General features: G+C 38.0%; 1 protein-coding gene across 1 annotated transcript in view; it reads right to left on the bottom strand.

The window, feature by feature from the left end:
• Nucleotides 1-20,440, bottom strand: part of LOC128359323 (transmembrane protein 266-like) — a gene marked incomplete at its 5' end in the record, with an annotated part of 33,597 nt that overhangs the window by 2,256 nt on the left and 10,901 nt on the right. The window contains 6 exons of the mRNA XM_053319815.1: nucleotides 2,079-2,274; nucleotides 4,625-4,740; nucleotides 9,585-9,723; nucleotides 9,966-10,022; nucleotides 11,527-11,600; nucleotides 12,970-13,124. Of these exons, the coding sequence (XP_053175790.1) occupies nucleotides 2,079-2,274; nucleotides 4,625-4,740; nucleotides 9,585-9,723; nucleotides 9,966-10,022; nucleotides 11,527-11,600; nucleotides 12,970-13,124 (737 nt within the window). The remainder of the gene's footprint in view (nucleotides 1-2,078; nucleotides 2,275-4,624; nucleotides 4,741-9,584; nucleotides 9,724-9,965; nucleotides 10,023-11,526; nucleotides 11,601-12,969; nucleotides 13,125-20,440) is intronic.

The raw sequence follows: 20,440 nt of genomic DNA, 5'->3' as shown, positions 1-20,440 counted from the left end.
CCATCCCTCCAGTGTAGCAGGCCTCAGCGTGTGTGGTGAATGGCTGCGATCTGCAATGCTCTTCTGCTCGCTTGATTGGTCTTGAGCTCACTGTCCACCGGCTGAGTGCGAACCCAGAGTACCCTGAGTGCAAGCCCCTGTCCCTCGGGACATGCTGCAGACTCTGATGGGTAATTTCATTTATTTTTCAGTCTAAAATATTAATCCCTGAGCCACCCCTGGAGAGGAAGCATTGCACTCACTAAAACAAGACTGAGACAATCACTCCACAATTAATAACACATGAGTCTTATAGAAAAAAAGAATAGGCTGTCCAGCATACATAAAAGGCTCTCCTCCTCTTTCTCTGACAACCAAGTTACCAGGCTGTCATCTGTTGGTGTAAAAAGAGAGGTGACATGCCGAGGTCCTTTTAGTCCAAGTCTTAACTATAATTTTGATAGGTAGAAGGAAGTATCAGTTCTACACCACTGGTCAAGTAGTGTAAGAGCAGACCCCAGGAATATTAGCAATCGCTACAGCTAATGTTTATGCAGATACATTTATTGAACAGTTAATGATTATTTCAAATGAAAAAGAAATAGACTTTGATTTTATTACACATTTGTCTCATGTTTTGTGAGATTCATATATGCTCCAAATAGGCTCTTTAATATTTTTAAATATTTTTTACAAAGTCTTGTGCTTGGACAATTTGGTAGAAATGGTGCAATTTGAAATGTTCCTTTCAAAAAATCTACGTGTCTTTCCTGGCTCTTTTACTGTTAACTGTTCTGTCACTGCAATCTTCTTACAACATTTGAAAGAAAATTCCACTGGCTCATTGATTAATTGTCCCTGGATGTTCTTAAAAATCTACATGGTTTGGTACTTTGAAGGTGGTATAACCATTTATCCCCTGAGACACTAATTCTTATGAAGGCCACCGCCTTGTTAAGAGTTCTTAATAGTTTGATGGCACCTTGCAGGTGAGAGCGAGAGAAGCCCATTGAGACACTGGGTGCAATATTTGGCAATACTAGTGAACTTGACTTGATTTGAGGTGACCTGAATTCAGTTGAGCCCCATGTCCTAAGTGCTTATCCCAGTGACCATGTTTCTGTAAAAAGCCCCATTTTTTTCTGAGAGACAGATTTCGCACTATGCCCTTGGGGTAATATTGTGGCCGCTGTGGAGCCTCCTGGTGCCCTACTGTGGTTTGCAGGTGAAGGGGGAACAGATGTTGACAGAAGCCCACTCTCTCCTAACAAGGCCCAATGCACAGAGCACTCTGTACCTGAAATAGCCCAAGCTGTCTGGCCTAGCTAGGTTGCCCTCACCACGAGAGGGACGGTAAGAGTGATAGTTTAGGCATGACAGAGGCCCATCCAGGCTGACGTAGTGTCAGAAAACATGCTTGTTTTCTCCAGAATCCACCAGATCCTAAAAGCCTTTTTGCCCTCATATTGATCCCATAGTGCCTGCGGTCAGATGGGTGTCGTTTGAGAGCATGCATGGGCTAAGAGCTTGGCCTCGAAGATGCTCCAGGGCTACCGCTCCAGATTAACTGTACACTGCTCTGCATCCAGTTCACCTGATGTTACACCGTTAGGGACTTTTTGTTCCACATAATTATGTACATACTTTATGCTGCATCTCTCTCCTGATTTGTCATGCTGCTTTCTCAAGCAAATACAGTGCCTAGCATAATGTGTATTAAAATAAGAGATATTTTTTATGATATAGCTATTTAAAATGTTCCTGTCATCCAAATCAACCTATATTTTCTGGTTGCAATAAAGTAGTATTCTGTCACATGTGAGAGAAAACTCCTGCTTCATTAACCTTACTGTAGGTACATTTGGAATTTTTTTTTTAGAGTTAGCAGAGGCAATAGCAGGGGGCATTAAAGGCATGTTTATAGTTTGTATATTCTTGATGCTATAACTGTAAGTATATTTTGCTTCAATTGCTTTACATTTAAGTTCATTTAGTCTAAAAATGCATGATGTACTCATCTAAACAAACAGTTTAAGAGCCCATCGCTAATATCTAAAAATATACTCTGTAAAAACAACACTTTAGAAACTATACCATACCTGCAGTAGCATGGGGTTCCCTGGGGTTCCTCTGGTTGCCCTCATCATCAGACTCCCCGGGAGTCAAGCCTTCTACAACTTGAAAACTCCTGCCCTGTTTGCCCCATACATGGTGGATCTGCATGGCTGCTTCACGCTCCGCTGCAAGGTCCAGGTCCTGCTGAGCCAGATGGGCCCTGAGCTGCCTGATCTCAAACTGGAGATGTTTGGTGTATGTGATATGTGTGCGCATAGAATAAAAGAGACATACACAATGTAGCGAGTGTGAAATAACAGTGAAGGGATGAGAGAGGAGTTTGAGAATGGAGAAAAAAAAGTAAAAGAGCGCAATTAGAGTGAGGAGGGGAGGAAGAGGAAGAACAAGTAAGGATGAAGTAACAAAGACAGGATGAGGTGATGAGAAAGAGAATAATTGATCTATGTTGTTCAACACTAAGACCATCACAAACACTGAGAGTAATATGCATTTTTAAAATACATATAATTTGATTAATGCATAGTAATTAAGTAACTTTATTTATATAGCACCTTTCAAGAGCAGAGATGTTACAAAGGAAATAAAGCATACATATAGACAGACATAAAACACATACACACAAAAAACAGAATACATAGAAGATAGAAAAATTACACAAAATCAAGTCTGAACAAATGGGTCTCTGCTTTTCACAGAGTTCACAAATCTCAAATCCAAAGGTAAGGAGTTCTAAAGTTTAGGAGCCACAACCCTCAAAAACAGTCTTCTACTTTTAAGACATCAAGGAACAACCAGCAAACCCTGATCAGAGACCTGCAGTAGGGCTGCAGTAGATCTATAATGTAAGCAGGTGCCTGGCCATGCAGAGTTTTATAGGTGATCACAAGAACTTTGAACTGGTTTCTGAATTTAATGAGGAGCCAGTGAAGAACAACCAGACCCAGTGTCACATGAGACCTTTTGGAGGACCTGGTCAAGAGTTTTTACAGCAGTATTTTGGACCACTTGGAAATGTTCCTGGGATGTTTTGTTGAGGCATGTGAAAAGGAAGTTATAGTTATCGAGACGGGACAATATAAAAGCATGAATTAGCATTTACTGTACATCTCAGCTTGAGACACAATGGGCGTGAGCTTTGTCGTGTTTATCAGCTGGAAAAAGAGAAGATGCAGACACTTGACATGTTGGCCCAGAGTCAGAGCTTGGTCCATAGTGGCACCTATATTTATTGCGGAGATTAGAGACCCAAGATAATATTATATTTTAGGGGCAAAAATAAGGATTTCAGTTTTTTCTGCATTTAGCTATAACAATTATAAACCATCCGATTTTTATAGCATTTAGGCTGTTATTTAAAACCAACAATTCAGCTATATTAATTTAATTGATTAATTAATTTAGCATAATTTCTGGTGAATGTTTTTCAATATTAGTCCAAGTACTTATTTATTCCAAAGTAATTTGCATGATAATGCCAATGTATCTCTGTCATGATTTCAAAATCACACATTAAAGCAATAACAAGAAACTTTTGTAGCAGTCATCCTTTTGAAATAAAGTGAATTCAAAGTAAAGAAAAACAGTGTAGTAATAATAACGTTTACAAACTATACACATTTATAGATAACTTTATTTGACTTCATCATATTTGCCGTTATCTTTATATCTTATTTCTTTATTTCCTTTATTTTTTGTCCCAGATCTGAACCTAAATTTTCAGTCATTTGAGATTTAAATCTTTATAAATATTTATGAAAGTCTGCATTTTCAGGTTAGGTAGTGGGTGTTCCGAGGAATTATGATGAAATGTCCAGGGGGAAAGAATGGAGCAGTTTGTTAGGTATTGCTGCCCTCCTCTGGTAATAGATGGTGTTGATCAGACAGTTAGTGTAGGAAAGCATTTACCATGACAATCTCCAGACTGCTTTTATCAAAGAATGAATGACTATATAACTATAAATTCACTATATAAATGAGCCATAAAGCAGAAACAAAAGCTTTACAAATTCAAGGGAATGCTTTTAATGTTGACGTGCCTGTACATAGGTTGTGTGATTACTATATGTGCAAGCTGATTTTAAAGTTATATTGTACTCAAAATCTGTCTTTTGAATATTAAACATACCCTGTAATCAAGTTGCTAAAGTTGTTCATCTTGGAGAACACTGGTTACCAATGGATTCTAATAGTGTTTACATTTCAAAGTTTAAGAAACTGTTAAATAGTCCACGGAAAATATTAAAAGCACTCTTGCAGCATACCCTACTTACCCTCTCTCAACATGCTTAATATTGTATGTTGTAAACATACAATACATACAAAAGTCTCAACTTCTCTTTCAGTCCACTTGTAGAACCATGGCAATGCTTTTAGTAGTCACACATATTGTTTGTGCATGAGGGCCCACTTACTGCTCTTGTTATAATACATAACTTTAGTTTGGACAGGCTATGCTTTATATTATCCACTCTTTTAGTTATCTTACAAGCTAATGTTTTGGTTAAATCTGATGTGTATGGAGACGGGCAGCCTGGTAGAAAGGCTAAACGAAAGGCATTTAGGTACTTACAGCCTGTTCCTGGCAGATCTGAGTGAGACGTTCCAGCTGCTCCTCTCTCACAGCCTTGGTCTTCTCACACTGCTGTATTTCCAGCTCCATTTCAACTTTGACTTGTAGCACATAAGCTATGATGAAAGTAAAGGAAGGGAAGAGATAGATTTAAAACAAAGACCATAACAATTTTATAGGCAACTAAAATACATAAATGAATAGTCTGAAAATGATAACCAGGTATAAAGATTTATGGGAACTTTTCTTTTTTAGGTGAGGCAGCTGTGGTTAAGATACTCGTGGTAAAATACACTGACAACATCAAGGTCAAAAGTCAGTGTTGGTGAATCATTAGACCTTTGCTCTTTATATGTCTCTCATCGCATATGTAAAGTTCTAGTAACCAGTTGCTACATCCGCAGCAAATGACTTCAGCAAGGTGCTCAGAGTGTCCCAAAGGGATCTTGATTTGTGCCAGCATGAGCATACATCTAGAAAAATATAAGTCCTGGAACACTTGGACATGGTAAAGACAGACAGGGCTCAAAACCTTTGACTTTTGTTTTTCAGAACAAAAAATAAGTTTGCCAGTTTATTAGTTGTTGGTCTTTTTAAGGAAAAACATGGGGGGTCTAACCCTAATCTAACCCTAACCCAAAAATGTAAAGTTCTGTTTGCAGTACAAACTCTGCTTATTGTTGTTTTAGTTACTTTAAGCAGCTCATTTTCAGGTTCTAATTACTATCTTAACTTTTGGTGACTGGAAGCATTGTCTGTGCTGTCCTTGTTACAAGCCAGCTAATATACAGTAAACCATACTAACAATGTCTGCTTGGAGCAGTACACAACAAGTTTTGGATGTTTCTGACTGACATAATAATGTTATTTTCTAGCAGGATCAAGAAAAAAAACAGAAACAATAAGACTTGGACATGAAGAGATCTACCAGTATTTAGTCAGCAATAACATTTAGCCACAGTATGCTGCACTCAAATGATGTTCAAAGGCTACTTTGCATACTAATGGTATATCCTTCTACTTGTAGTCTTGGTCACAAGGCCACATGGAGGTTCACTCTCACCATCACTCACCATTTTTTTCCCAGAAGGATGCAGCTGATTGGTTGTTGTAAATTATAGAAAATATAATGTGCCAATATATCTAAAGGGCAGACATATTAGAACTCATATATCTCGTTCAAAAGATTCCATATCCCATCTTGGTCAATTAGTAACTGCACCTTTTACAATCTGTCTGCATGTTTTATTTATACATGGCACATTTTCTGGAGTAGGATGGGAAGGTGTACCTAAAAAAGGATACTGAGAGTAAATGTGGATACTTGTTGTCGTCACAATTGGCAGACTATCAGTCCCTCACACCTCTCTGTCATCACATTAAGAAGACAGCCACATGCTAGCTCAAATGGTAACATTGTGTAGCATGGTGGAAAACAGATAATATGAAACAAACAGTCATTATACCGGTCCTGTTTGTAAACCTCTGTTACTGTTGATGTGATTGTGAATATGAACTTTTATAAGACTTCATCTGACTTTTGTAAAAACACTGAAGAAAATGAATCAGCCTTCCCTGTACAAAGGGGGGCAGCAAAGCACACAGCCATCACTGAATGTTCCTTGTATCTATTTATAGTCTTATTGGCAATCACACATCACAAATGGGTGGACAGCAGATGAAGTCAGTCCAGTCAGAATTCAAAGAAGCAGTGTTGTAATAATGCATTTATGCTCATGCATTGTATGTCAGTGTGTTTACAAGCACAGTTTGATGTATTGGAAAGACCAACTGATCAATTATGCATTGGTGTGTCAACTAGCTATGTCTATTATGGCATTTATTATAATATATCACAGTTCTTATCAACATTTACATTCACTCCACAACTTTTTCTTGCATTGCAACTACAGCTGACTTTAGTGTAATGGCTTTGTGCAAAGCATAAGCCATAATAACAGCTAGAACAAGTATTTTTTATAGGTTGTGCTTATTTATACAATGTGAACATGAACAAATGCACCACAGCTGGGTTCTGAAATCAGTGCAGATGAAAAAGAAGATATCCAAGGCATTATATCAAATCAAAAAAAAAAAAGAAGTGGTCCCAAGTCACAGCCTCCCCTGATGCTGAGTGATACCTGCCACAGCAACAGGTTACAGAAGCCCTGATTTCTTCTTAATTGGGGAATTAATAATCAGGTTTATGGAATTAATTAGGATAATTACTTACTATTACTGGTGCCAAGACCTTGCATATAGTTAAAAACATCACTCCTGTCTTAGACGGTCATCCCCCTGCCCAAGTCGTGATTGTTCATATAGGTACAAATAACATTGATCAGACAATCTATAACACTTCAGCAGAACTTTGAACTCTTCACAGAAGCAATTGAAAGTCTATATCTTCTCTGGAACAATCCCTACACTAAAGAAAGGCTGTGAGTGGTTCAGTCATCTTTATGGCATCAACCAGTAGCTGCAGAGTTTTTGCATTGCCATTTACAGGGAAAATGAAATATTTTCAGAAATGATAACCATCACCCAAAAGGAGGAGCATGAGCCTACTGGAATCTAGACTTATCTCACACATTAGTAGTCTATCAACTGACTTACTATCCCCACACAGACCTATTAATCCTGGCCCTGTATCTGACATCCCAGTACTTCTCAATAACAGACCACACACTCATCTACTTCATAGATCTGTTAACATGGATAAGCTCTCCCTTGTTCACTGTCATGGCTAATAATCAATTAGAGTACATTAGCTTCAGTGTCAGGTCACTAGCTACTGAAATATTTTATATGCAGTGAACTCATTACTCAATACTGAGATTTCCCTAACAGAACATTGGCGTGTGTGTGTGTATACATATATATAAATGTAGAGAGAGAGATAGAGAGAGAGAGAGTGAGAGAGAGAGAGAGAGAGAGAAAGAGAGAGAGAGAGAGAGAGAGAGAGAGAGAGAGAGAGAGAGAGAGAGAGAGAGAGAGAGAGAGAAACATATACATATATTTATAGTTCACTCTCGGTTTTATAAAACAATTCCCTGAACTATGCCTATCCTAGTATCAGATATCTTAAGATTGTTAGATTTGTTTAATCTTGTTCAGGCTCCAACTGAAGCTAGGCACAACTATTACCGCATCTTGACCCTGGTTTTACCTTCTGGTTGTTCACTGAGTGTTGTGCTAAGTGGAGATATTGGGGTTTCTGACCATAAACTTTGGAACAATCTGCCAGATAGACAGGCTAGCAGTTTCTTCTTTTTTTTAAAAAAACACTTTTTTTAAAAATCCATTTTTTCAGAATTATTTTCTCTTGAGTTGGTTATTCTTTCATTTTGATTTGACTTGCCTTAACTGTGTTTTGGTAATTCCTTTCTTACAATCATTACCATTATTACCATTATTACAATTCCACATTTATTCATTATTTAACAGGTCATTTCTATTGTTGTCTTGTTTTTGAAAATTGCTTCACAAATAAAGTTGTTATTATCATCATTAGTATTTATTATTAGTATTAGCAGTAGTAGTTGTACAGTAGTAGTATTAGTAGTAGTAGTAGTAGTAGTAGTAGTAGTAGTAGTAGTGGTAGTATTTAGTTTTTTATTTAGTTTTTAAAAAATAATACTGCAGTTTGGTCAAGCTAAAAGAATATCACATCAGACTACCAAATTAACTGTGCAGCAAATTGTTCCATTTTCAAACACAGTCACTGAAATAACAATTAAGCCACCTATTTTCTACATGTTTGAAAGCTTAATATTTCCTGCTTGATGTATCACTTTGCAAATAAATTCAACTCCGTTTTTCCACACCTCATAAATTGTGCTGCAGCTCATTCCCTTTGTAGTTCCACTCTCATTGGACTGACACAAACATTGCCACTTTATAAATCAAGCTCATTCTGTAAGATGCTCAATCTCTCTCCTACAATAACAGAGCTAGTCCCTCAGCCCAACGTTTATTGTTTTCAGTGTGATTTTGATTCTGAGTTGTGTTGCCACCAGCCTAACAAGAAAACTCAATCACTCACAAATATCAAACTCAACAGGTCGAGGTGTGCAGCAGGAAAATGAAGAGTTCATGCAATGGAAACCAACGCTGCAGCTGCATGTTAAGAAGTACACTGCTCTAAGGAGTTGTGCTCCTGCTCAGTGTGTTTCACCCGAGTAAATCAATCCCACTGAATGCTGTATTGTATGAATAATCTGAAATGTTGTTATGAAGTGTTCAATATATTTGATCCATCAAAGAATTTATTCAGGTATGACTAAGAGACTGCATTAAAGCCACCCTGAACATTTCTATTTAAGTTTTTATGTGTATATACAAAACATTTATATGAATAAAATTGTAAAATAACCTTTGTTTTATACTAAATGTATCTCTCATTCAGGCTGAATAAGTGAAATATGGAATAGCAGATAATTGTTAAGTACAGCTTTAAAGGGAAATATTGTGGAAAACAAGCCTTTGCTCCACTACTTCATCTCACTGGACATGAACAAACTGCATGCTGAGTTCCTATGTGGCTTGTGTGCAGCTGATCCTGTATGCAGTCAGAAGGCCGTAGTGAGGGTGACCTCCAAACAAATATCGAACCGGTCTACATTAGCATAGAGGAGAACAACCACTATATTCATTATAGCCTCTCTGAATCTACTTAACCAGACCCTTTCAATCGATACAACTTAGAGTAGCAGAGTGGCAGCAATTTACTCTGAGAGATGATCAATAGCTATATTGCTCTGAATAGTAAATCATTTGTATAATCATGGAGAGAACAGGGTCACTTGGCTCTTTAGAGGCTAGCTGATTTTTATGCATCTGTGTGATCTTCTTTTTATGTTAAGAAAGACTGGGTATTTCCCTGAGTTGGTCCACAAAATTAATATATTACACCCTCTTGATAAGACGTTGGTGGACACAAGGTTTTTGCCTGCCTCACCATCAATAATCCTCTTGACCCTCCAGATTCGTAGGGTGATGATGAGGCTGATGGCATCCCAGGGGCTGCTGGGCCCGTTGGCCACCGTGGAGGCCACCATGGGGGCCAGGGACAGCACGATGACGGCACCATCAAACACCTGAGGAGTCATACACACAAGAAATGACAAAATGCAAAACACTACCCCAACTCTGTAATGATAATTTGGCTGGAGTGAAGTTTATCAATGCGTACATGCATATTATATAACATACAGCAGGTTGTTTTAAGTGTAAACCAGGTATATAATATAGAAACAGATTAAAAATAATAATAGACATTGGCAAACATTCAAAACTGGGCATTCAGATCTGCCAATAAACACAGAATGCCAGCACCAACCTCCACTTTGTTCTCTATGTAGTCCCAGATACCAAGCACTACAATTCTGAAGACAGTCTAAGACAGACGGAAGGAGAGATAAATGAAAGCATTAAAATAGATAGGTGAGAGAGTATGCTGGTACATATAAAAAGCTTGTGTGATATTCTCAGTCTTTTGAACTGTCATCACATTCAACAACTTTAGTCAAGATTTGTGAACACAGGCTAAAAACAGTGCGCAGGCCTGTGCAGTAGTTTTCTTCCTCCAATCTTTAATTTCTTTATTTCTTAATACTGATAGATAGAATGATATGCAAAAATGGTATGTATGAAACTAGACTCACTAAAAGTAGAACAAAAAATAAAAAGAATAACTATATCTGATTAGTGTAAAATAGGTTTCAGCTACAAACAAGTGAATATGTGCACACACATAATATTATTTGACTTACACATAGAGATCACAGATACAACATAAAGATAAAGAACATTCCTTATAAAATGTATTACATTTAACGATCCACTTTGATAAAGCTACATTTTTTTGGAAATCTGTTCCCTCATACTGATCTTTGACCTACAAAAGGAGGGTGTACCGCTTGTAATCTGATCACCTATCAATTGTAGATTGCGCTCCACATATGTTGTCAGATGCGGAGCCTTTGTTGAACAGGGCCATTGATTTACACTCCAATTAGCATGGGGTGTCATGTACAAGTGGTCCTGCTAATCCATCATCTGGAGCGCCTGTTGGACAACAGTGCCGGTGTCAAGTGAGAAGTGCATGGGATCCACCCACATGTTCGAATCCAGGTTTCTCATTGGTTCAGAGGGACCAGCTGGTGATATGCTATCTATCAATCTATTTAACACTGTTCCCCCGATGAGTCTATGATGTCAGTGGGCGAGGTGTTTGGATGGATTGTATCACTGTAACCCCATCCCCACTGCTCATTAAGCTCAGCTTTAATTATTGCTATTGCTGGCTCACTGGTAATTAATGTTTGGTTTAGGGCATTGGGGCTGAGGCAGTCAAGGTAATTGGTTTGCACTGGAGGCCTGTGGGCCAAATTCTCTCCCTCTCCATTTTGTTTTTCACAATTCAATATCAGAAATTATTTTGAAAAGAATGGACAATAATGAGAATTAAATGGCAAACTGCTATTAGTTCTCTTAGGCCTGTACCTGGTGGGCTTTGCTGAAGATAGGACATTATCAGAGTTAAGGAAAGTTATAGCTAGATAGTTAAGCTATTATGGGGTAACAAGACTAAGGGTCTACATCCATGATGTACCGGTCAAAGGTTTGTCCAAACTTTTACATTTCACTCAAATGTCAAGCTCAGAGTGATGCTAGAGAAAAGTCATGGGATCACCAATGTCAGTGGGATATCCTCATGAGAACATGAAAGTCTACGTCAAATTTCATGGTAGTACATCCAATAATTATTTTCTACTGAGTAGCCCTAACCCAAACCCCTACTCCTGTGACCTCATCACATTATGTAGGAAAAAACTAAATCTTTCTTATTAAAGGTGACACCAGAAATAATGTGTAACCAACACAGACAAACACATTACCTCTGAAAAGAAGAGTGACAGGATGATAAGGCTGATCCAGTGGATAATGCTGGCAAATTGGAAAGCATTGGAAACTGTAAAGAAAAGAAAGAGGACAAAAGTTATCTTAAAAAGTTCTACACACACTCTGCTTATTGTGATTTTAGTTTTATTGGAATTTAAAAACAGCTGTTTTATTTTAGCAAGTGTGCTAAAATAGCAATTCAACTGCTTGCCTTTACATTATGTCCATCAGCATTTTAGCTCTTTCCATAACTCAGTCCATCCTTTATTCCACAATGTCAACCTGTATCTACCCACAATCTACACAACTAATCTCTCTGTGAACTCTTTCATCACTCACCCTACTGCTCACTCCTCTATTTGTCTTGCTGGACAGGCACTGGACAAACCACTAGATCACAATAGATCTGAAGTGACTTGAGTCTTGCAGTCCCCACAGTGAGACTCAGGTATCATCAAAGCAGACCACTGGCTAGTAATCGATGGAGTTGTGTGCCTGCTGCCATTGACAAGAGACTGGGTTCATTATCACCTCACTCCATCACTCTCCATCACAAGCATTTACCACCCTGCCCACTAGCTCCGCTGTGACTGGCAAGACTACAGACAGCAGTGATGGAAAGTGTAATTTAATATGGACATCATTTCAGGTATGCCACGGCTATAATATATATAACACATATAGTGTCAAATAGATCACAGGACTGATCTGATGATTTCAACATCGCTTACTTGTAATGCGTAGACTCGTCTAAGTTTCTGGCACAGTACTCAGCGTATTCTATTTCATAGCAGTCATAGTCACAAATAAATTAGGGTCCTCAGTACCCCTGATTTATACGTTTTTGAAGAAAACCTTTATACACAGAATTAAATTAAGCAAACTGCACAAAGGAAGAGCCAGGGCTGACATGTGTACCTCAGATACCAGTTTAAAAAGACACTGCCTCTAAACTTCACATTTTACGTCATTCTCTCTCTCTCTCTCTCTCTCTCTCTCTCTCTCTCTCTCTCTCTCTCTCTCTCTCTCTCTCTCTCTCTCTCTCTCTCTCTCTCTCTCTCTCTCTCTCGCCATGTCTCTCCATGTCTCTATCAATAAAGGCAAAAAAATTAAGAAAGATGCACACTGAATGATAGGAGTAATTTTGTTCATGACACATGTTTGATTTCTGACTATTGACAGCAGGTAGGTCACAGCGCAGGAACAGCACCAGTGGAGTTTTATTAAGGATGCAGTTTAATGCTCAAGGACACTACAACATTGACCTCCCCATAGCCCCAGTGGAGCTGCTCCTGCAAGTTTCACTGAATGCCTACAAGGTGTTTATGAACGTCACACAGTGCACAGTTGGAGAAGAATATGCATGCACAGCAGACATTTCCTTGACTTAAAAAAACGTGTAAAAAATAAGTTAATAAGCAGCCATGAACAATATTTACATTGTAGGAGTTTGGTGTCTATGAGTAGCTCCAAAGACAGGAAAAGCACCACCAGGATGACACAGGCCACCAGGATACAGTTGAAGCCAGCACTGAGCAGACAGACCTGCCACAGGGCCACTCGACGGCCACAGCATGGCTTAAGCCAGTTGGACCTGATGAAAGAGAGGACAAAGAGTGAGATAAGGTTTTTTTTACAATGTAAAATAGATCAGAGCACGATTTACTGTATTGATTTACATTTCTGTATGTCTATATGATACACAAAATAGAAGGTGCTACATGTCAGAAAATTATTAATTTGCGGTCATTTTACCAACATGCAGATTGATTTAAACAAGATAATAATAAATATTTTAACTGAACGTATTCATACTACAGTTGTGACAAATGACCCCCAGGGAAATCATAGCCAGTATTTGGTCTGAACTGATATCAACTCCCTGACATGGCCAACAGAGGGTGGTAGTTTACAAAGGTGATGTCTGTTTAAATCTGAGCGAGGTGCGGGGGTGATGGTCAGAGCAAAGGGGTAAGTGTGGTCAGAGACAGCATTGACAGAGAAAAGGACAGTGAAGCTCTGTGAACTGGTGACTTGACCGTCAGCCGTATCTGTGATTGGAATATTGATGAACTCCTTTTTACGCAGCAAATGAAGGGAGTCAGTGTAGAGGATGCAGCTCAGAAAGAAGGATTTTACATTCAGCAAATCAGTGGCCTGAGCCCTTAGAGAAAGTGTGATACTTAAACAAAAAAAATCGGATAAAATTGGAATACATGACACATGAATTAAAAACTATAAACTGTTCAACTGAAAAAATGTCTGGCAAGATGGCTCAATGCTATTCTGAAACAGTGGGCTAGTCTTACAAACCAGCTACTACAAGGACTGACAGTAGAAGCTGAGAGAAACAATGCCTCTCACCAGGTCTCCAGCTGGAGTGGAAAGTTGGCTCTGCCCACTACCTTTCCCTTTTCCCCATGAACTGGCATGGACAAGACAGACGTTGGCAGAGCATTTCTCTCCTCTGATCATGTCTTCATTCCTTGGCATGGTGCTAATATGAGCTGCTACAGTGACAAAATGGCTCTATTTTCACCATTGTTTCAAAACTAATTATACTGTACTCATCACGGGAGAGACTGTATATGTTAAATACCAGTTGTAGACTATTAAACCATCTTCCAATTTTTTAGTTTCAAACTGTTGGATGAAGATACTGTCCTCTTCTTAAAATTACTTTTTTTTAAATAAGAGCTGTAATTGGATTAGGACAATACAAATAAAGCATCTATCCTCTAAAGTCTTACTTTTACCTCCAGATTTGATATCAAAAGCGATTATAAGATCTTCCACTTAACAGTTTGTTTGTTCTGTTTTATGATGGTATAGAGGATACTATATGTGATGTGTCTTAGCTAGCTATAAGAACATCATGATAAAAAATATCTGGAGCATTTGGTTGATTTGATACTGTAGCAAAATGATCCTCAGGGGATATTTATTTTACGTGTCACCTCCTCATTTCTGCATGTTTACTTCTGCTCAGTCATTGAAAGAGGCCACACATGTGTCTTTTTTTGTGTGTGTGTCTTTGACGCACAAAATCACAGAGGAATGTTTTGCTACAACACCGTTGCTTATCTTAATTGAATCAATTTAAATTAAATTTAAGAATATTTGAAAATATGATATCATGATATACTGTATTTTTGCCTAGTTCTGGTGTCAGGGCCTTACTGCAAGCAGAGATGATACTGGACATAATCTTAGCATTTTGTACATGTGACAAGGAGAAGTATTAGCCTAACATGGCTGTCATGACATGTTTTCACCAAATTCTATCCAGAAATTTGTCTTACATTATTCAAACTTCAAAGAAGAAACTGCTAATTATCACAGAGAAAACATTTCTTCCAACTTAACTCTGAGTAATACATTTATGTAATAATAAGGGAAATGTCTTCATCAACTGGCGGGTGGATCACTCCACCCTTTCATTGGTTTTTCAGGGGGAAATAATTGTTAAAGCCTGGCATGGGCAGAGCCACAAGCCTGTAAACAATGTACGGCTAATCTAATAAAGGCGTAATCATGCTGATAGCAATCATCTTCTTGGCTTTGGGTGGGGTACCACAAGTGTGCAAGCTCCAGATGGTGCAGAATCTGCTCCACTAGAGTCTTGGCGAGACTCGGTGGATGCCAGGTATCATGCCATTCTGCGTAACTACATTCATGCCAGGACACCTGGGCACCTTGTCTACAACCAAACCTAAACAAAATAGCAGCCAATGTCATTTTTGTTTGTTTGTTGTTTTTGTAGTTGCTGAATATCTTTTAAGGCCGTTTCAATGATGGCAATTTAAATATTTTAAACTTGGACATTCGAAAAATTGTGAAAAATCCTAAATGCATATTACATATTTTGTACATTGATGGGAAATCTGAAGGATTCTTGACCTGACACTGAATTTAAAACGTGATCCCAAAGTAACATGAATGAGTCTTACATGAAGCTCTACTGAGCTCTCAGGTTTACAGCTGACTGAAAAATTCTAATAAAAAACAATAACAAGTAAAATATGGATCATGAGTGGTACATTACACTGATGCAGCATTCAGACTCATGTCTTTGCTGCTGTATCTTGCAATACTTTACAAATAATGGATCAACTTGCAGAGTGACAGTAAATACTAGCTGCTTCTCACTACTACAATCCATTCAACTAAAATATCTAATAAATAGAAAGTTACATTATGTTAATATTCACGTCAGCAGTATACAGATGAAATGTGAGGCAGTTGTGAATATTATGAAGACAATCTGGCAGTGAGAAAATCAACAAATGAATAATTGTGTGCAATAGTGTTGGGGAACTGAATATTATATTTCACAAATACAATAAAAAGAAGACATCATTATTTCACTGGCCGACTTAAAACATTCAAGTTTTTGTTAATAGGACCATTAAACAGGGAATATATTGTGTCTTCATTTAAAGAGGAATGATCTCTTTCAGCCATGTATTGCTTTACATTTAAAGCAATACATGGCTGCTGCGTCTGGTTTACTAGAGCAGCTGCATGTTGACGCTCATTCATCTTCTCCACCTGCATTTTCAATGAGACTGGAGATTTGCAGCAGTCCACCCCTGGTAATAACCTTCTAACATTTGTGAATTTATGGCTACACTGTATTCAGTCTTATGTACTGTTGTAAGTTCAAATATAATAAATGGACTACTCAATACTGTGTTCATAAGTTTTGAAATGAGCTCAACAGTAAGGGTAGTTTATTGTTGAGACATATTAGTGCAAGTAAGCCTGCAGGGCAGTTTTGCTTTTGCTTTTACATTAAAGAAAACATGCACAGGTATTTCAATACATTTAAGGCACCAAACCTTTTTTTACTGGTTCAAACAGCCTCCATTTTCAGAGGTTATGGTTTAGCAAACTTCCACCATATGATTAGATAGTCCATCAAAGTGCATCTTATATCAAATGATTTCACGCTTCATTCAACTACTGCAGTGAAGCAAAAAATAAGAAAAACTGATACGAGAACAATAAAGCTCCTTAAGTGGGAATAGTAAAAAGAAATAGTAAAAGTGAAATACTCTCCCCGAAAACTTCCTCAGGCTTTAATGACTCCAGGAATCATGTCATAGTTCAGCCAATAACAATGAATGGTCCAGTTTTGGGAGATTTTTTTTTCTCCCTCTAAAACAGGGCAGTAGTCCAAACTCCCTCAACACACTGCTCACAACAAGCTGTCACAATTTCTTATTATTTTCATTTTTCATATATAATTTATCAGTTGTCTATCAAGTACCTTCTGTAATTGTTTACTTCTTACACGAGGATCTAAATGCTGCCTTTTCCATGCCACATAAACAAAAGTCTCATATATCCATATTTAACTCTGCCTGCTACACACACTTTAGGATCAGTAGTTTTAACTATAACCCACAAGTAATTAATTGTTAGCTTGTTATCCTTTTCTACTGTTAGTCATATTATTAAGCTAAATTATTGTTTTGCCTAAACAAAACACTGAAATGCATCCTACAAAACAAAGGACACAAGAGATGTTTTACCAAGAGTCAAGTCAAGAATTAAATAGTAATTAATAAAACTTATTAAACTGCAAAAGGTACATGCTTATCAGTTTGTTGTATGTAATGTTACATAATCACCTGTGCCTTTACATTTACATTTTGTAGTTCAATATTGCTATTAAGTGCAATATTGTAACTGTCATTCTAGTCAGTCTAGATAGTTACTGAAAGGGATGTTGATTATAAATACAAGAAGTCACAGTTGATAATTACTGTGTGAACATATGCATTGTGAAAATGGGCCCCCTCAAAAAAATGGACTGCATGATGTTCCTGGTCATATTCCATGAAAAACCTTAGAGTCCTCAACAGTAGCCTACCTTGCCCACAAACAAACTTGCAAACAAATGTGTGTGTTTTTAATGTATGCTGATGGGTGAGACGAGTTTAGTTTATCCCAATTAATGGATGTCTATGTGAAGCAGCACCTCCAGGAACACAGGTATACACAGCTTTAAAATACCATGTAGATAAATAGTGATGCTAAATAATCTGCATATTGTAATCTGTGTATGGAAAAACACAAATTTCACTCAAAAAGAGAAAAGAGATAAGATCAGATGCTTGATCCACTTCCTGTTTAAAGACATGAGGAACCAGTCTCACATGATTGTATATGGTCAGAGAGATTGTTAATGCTGTGTTAATGTTAAACCATTGTTTTAAGTGTATTTACCCCCTGTTAAATGGAGCTAAACTCACCATACAGGATGCCTTCAAAAGGCATCGATGAGTTTGACTGTCTTTAGGAAAATAGGAAAACAGTATAATTGCCCTCCAGATCAATTGTAAATCTATATATTTCTTGTTCACAGTGCATAAAAGGCAGCATCCTCACTAGGGTTAGATCTATCATCGGAGGATATTAAAATGAGTCAACGAGGCAATAAACCCCTGAGTTACAATCTGCCCAGCATCAATAACATACCCCATCTTGTCACAGGCTGACTGCACAACACAGGCCGATACATCACACACACTCACATAAGGAGCCTGAAGTAGGAAGACTTACAATTGATATATAAGACAAATGGGCTAAATTCAGTTAATGTGTGTGTCCTTACTTCATGTCATGCCAAAACTAGCCCGGCCCAGAGTCAGACGCTGCTGGTGACTTATGCAGTATATTAATGAGTCATATTAAAGCAACAGAACAGTAGCAAATGTTTCTCTGACCCGCTCGGCCCTGACGGCCTGACAGAACCACCTGGCCCAAGTCACTAGTAGACAAGCACATACAGTGGACAAGGTCACCTCTCAAATTGGTAGGATTTTCACATTGATGTTTTTCACAACCTAAAACTAATTTAAGCCAAATTGCAAGATTTTTTGGATGGTCTAAAGTGTCTTTTTAAAATGTTCTCCTCTTTCTAAGCATCCTCTCTGCTGCCGGTGTGTTGAGCAGGTTGATATAGCTGTCTGTGTTTCCCACTGCTGGTGAGATTGAGTGGGGCTGGACAGGGAAACAGAGGAGAGAGATTCAATCAGGGAAAGTAATCAATACCAGCAAGCCACCAAACACTAGGGCTGTCAGACTCACAGCACTTGATGGTCTCATCAGATCAAGTACTCCACCACAGTGAGGTCGAAGATATTTCTTAAACATTCATTCATCTTTAGTCCAACAGACAGAAACAGACAATACCTCCTTTCACTCAAATACTGGATAGAAATAAGGTTTGATTGAAGGTTTCTTTATTTGGAAATATCATGGCTTTACTATTTACCTTTTTACTTTGCCTTTTAAAGTTTCTTGATTAAGCAAGACCTTTATTTAACTCTGGAAGGGGCACATATCTCCAAATGTCTTAAAATATAATTTTTTACATCTACTCTCTGTTGAAAAGTTGGTAAATCCTACAAAACCACACAGAGAAGTAGTATTAAGTATTATAGTAGTATTTAAGATATCATGGACATGCTTGTGATTTACAAATTCAAATCAGTGTGCTTACCATTTTATTGACAACATATCCAAACATGATATAAAATTTGTAATCCACAGGCTTAGTAGTGAAAATTAGCTTAATTTCTTTTTATTAATATATGAATATAAAAGTCCAAACACTGAGGAAATGTATGCAATATGTCTCTTAATGATTCACAATGAGCAACATGGATTGAGCTCTTTGTTATGTCACCACACAAATGAAGTTGATGACAAACTGATGTTCAGTGGTCAGATTCTTGGCTACACACCAGTGTAATGAGGTGGGGCAACACCTGTTTTAATTTTTATTTTTAGTCTCAACTCATTAGGTTTTTTGATTCCAAGAGTTGTACTAAAAGCCCTGAGGTGCTTTGAAACTGGTGATGACAATCAGTCATAGGAAGAGAGGTGCAATTATGAGTATTAATGTTAAGTGAGATCATCCCAACACTTCTTTGTGTTATTGCTGTACTAGAAATGTGACCCCAGTGGATTTTTAATTTACACTAATACTGGAAACAGCAAGAAGAAAGATGCTACATGGTTGTCGCAAGAAAATGTGTTTTTGTGCACTTCTCTTTGACCTCACTTTGCAGATTTCTTAAATTGCTTAGCAAAAAGATACTCAGATACTGGACATGAACAGTACGCTGTGAGATACTAAAGAATATGTGCATGATTGCCATTTCATTTTTAGTCACTAGAAGTGGACGAACAGTTATTCGTTTCGCACCAAACCAGACCTTGCCACTGCCGGACCAGTGGTGCCAAATAACATGCTGTCAAAAAGCATGTTGACGCTTATGGAATTAGTTTTTTAACAAGAAAGATGAGATGGTCCAAAGTGCAAGAAGGCCCTGTTCTTCCTGAAGGAAGGTTTGCAAGCGTCAAGTTTATAGTATTTCGATGGCAAATTCAGCCTCACCAAACAAAAATGACAAAGCAGACACCAGGCAGGCAGCATCCCATCCTCCCCTAGAAACAAATGTGTCTCCAGCAGGCTCCACATTTAACCAATGCATACACACACACACACACACACACACACACACACACACACACACACACACACACGTACATACACAAACACGATACTTCATGCTACAGCAAGCGTGGAAACGGGGGAGTACCAACTAAGCATAAAATACATGCTGAGTTTCTCTGATGCTGTCAGATTGCAGGCAATTAATTTTACATTTGAAAGGTTCCCTATTACCAATGCCTGTGCACCATTGATCACAACACATCAGCATGGAAGAGGCAAGCCCCAAAACTCCTGCAGCACTTTCACTGGAAACACAACTAAAGGAACAAATGACTGACCTTGACCCTGAAGTAAAGATATACATCTCTGAGGAAGATGACTGACTTCTGCTCAAACGGAGAGTGGCTCCTGTTTTTTTTTTTTGTTTGTTTGTTTGT

The sequence above is a fragment of the Scomber japonicus genome, chromosome 1, assembly GCF_027409825.1.
Source record: "Scomber japonicus isolate fScoJap1 chromosome 1, fScoJap1.pri, whole genome shotgun sequence".
In the NCBI taxonomy this organism is placed as follows: Eukaryota; Metazoa; Chordata; class Actinopteri; order Scombriformes; family Scombridae; genus Scomber; species Scomber japonicus.
Note: the sequence above shows the minus strand (reverse complement) of the source record. Positions and strands in the feature narration are given on the sequence as shown.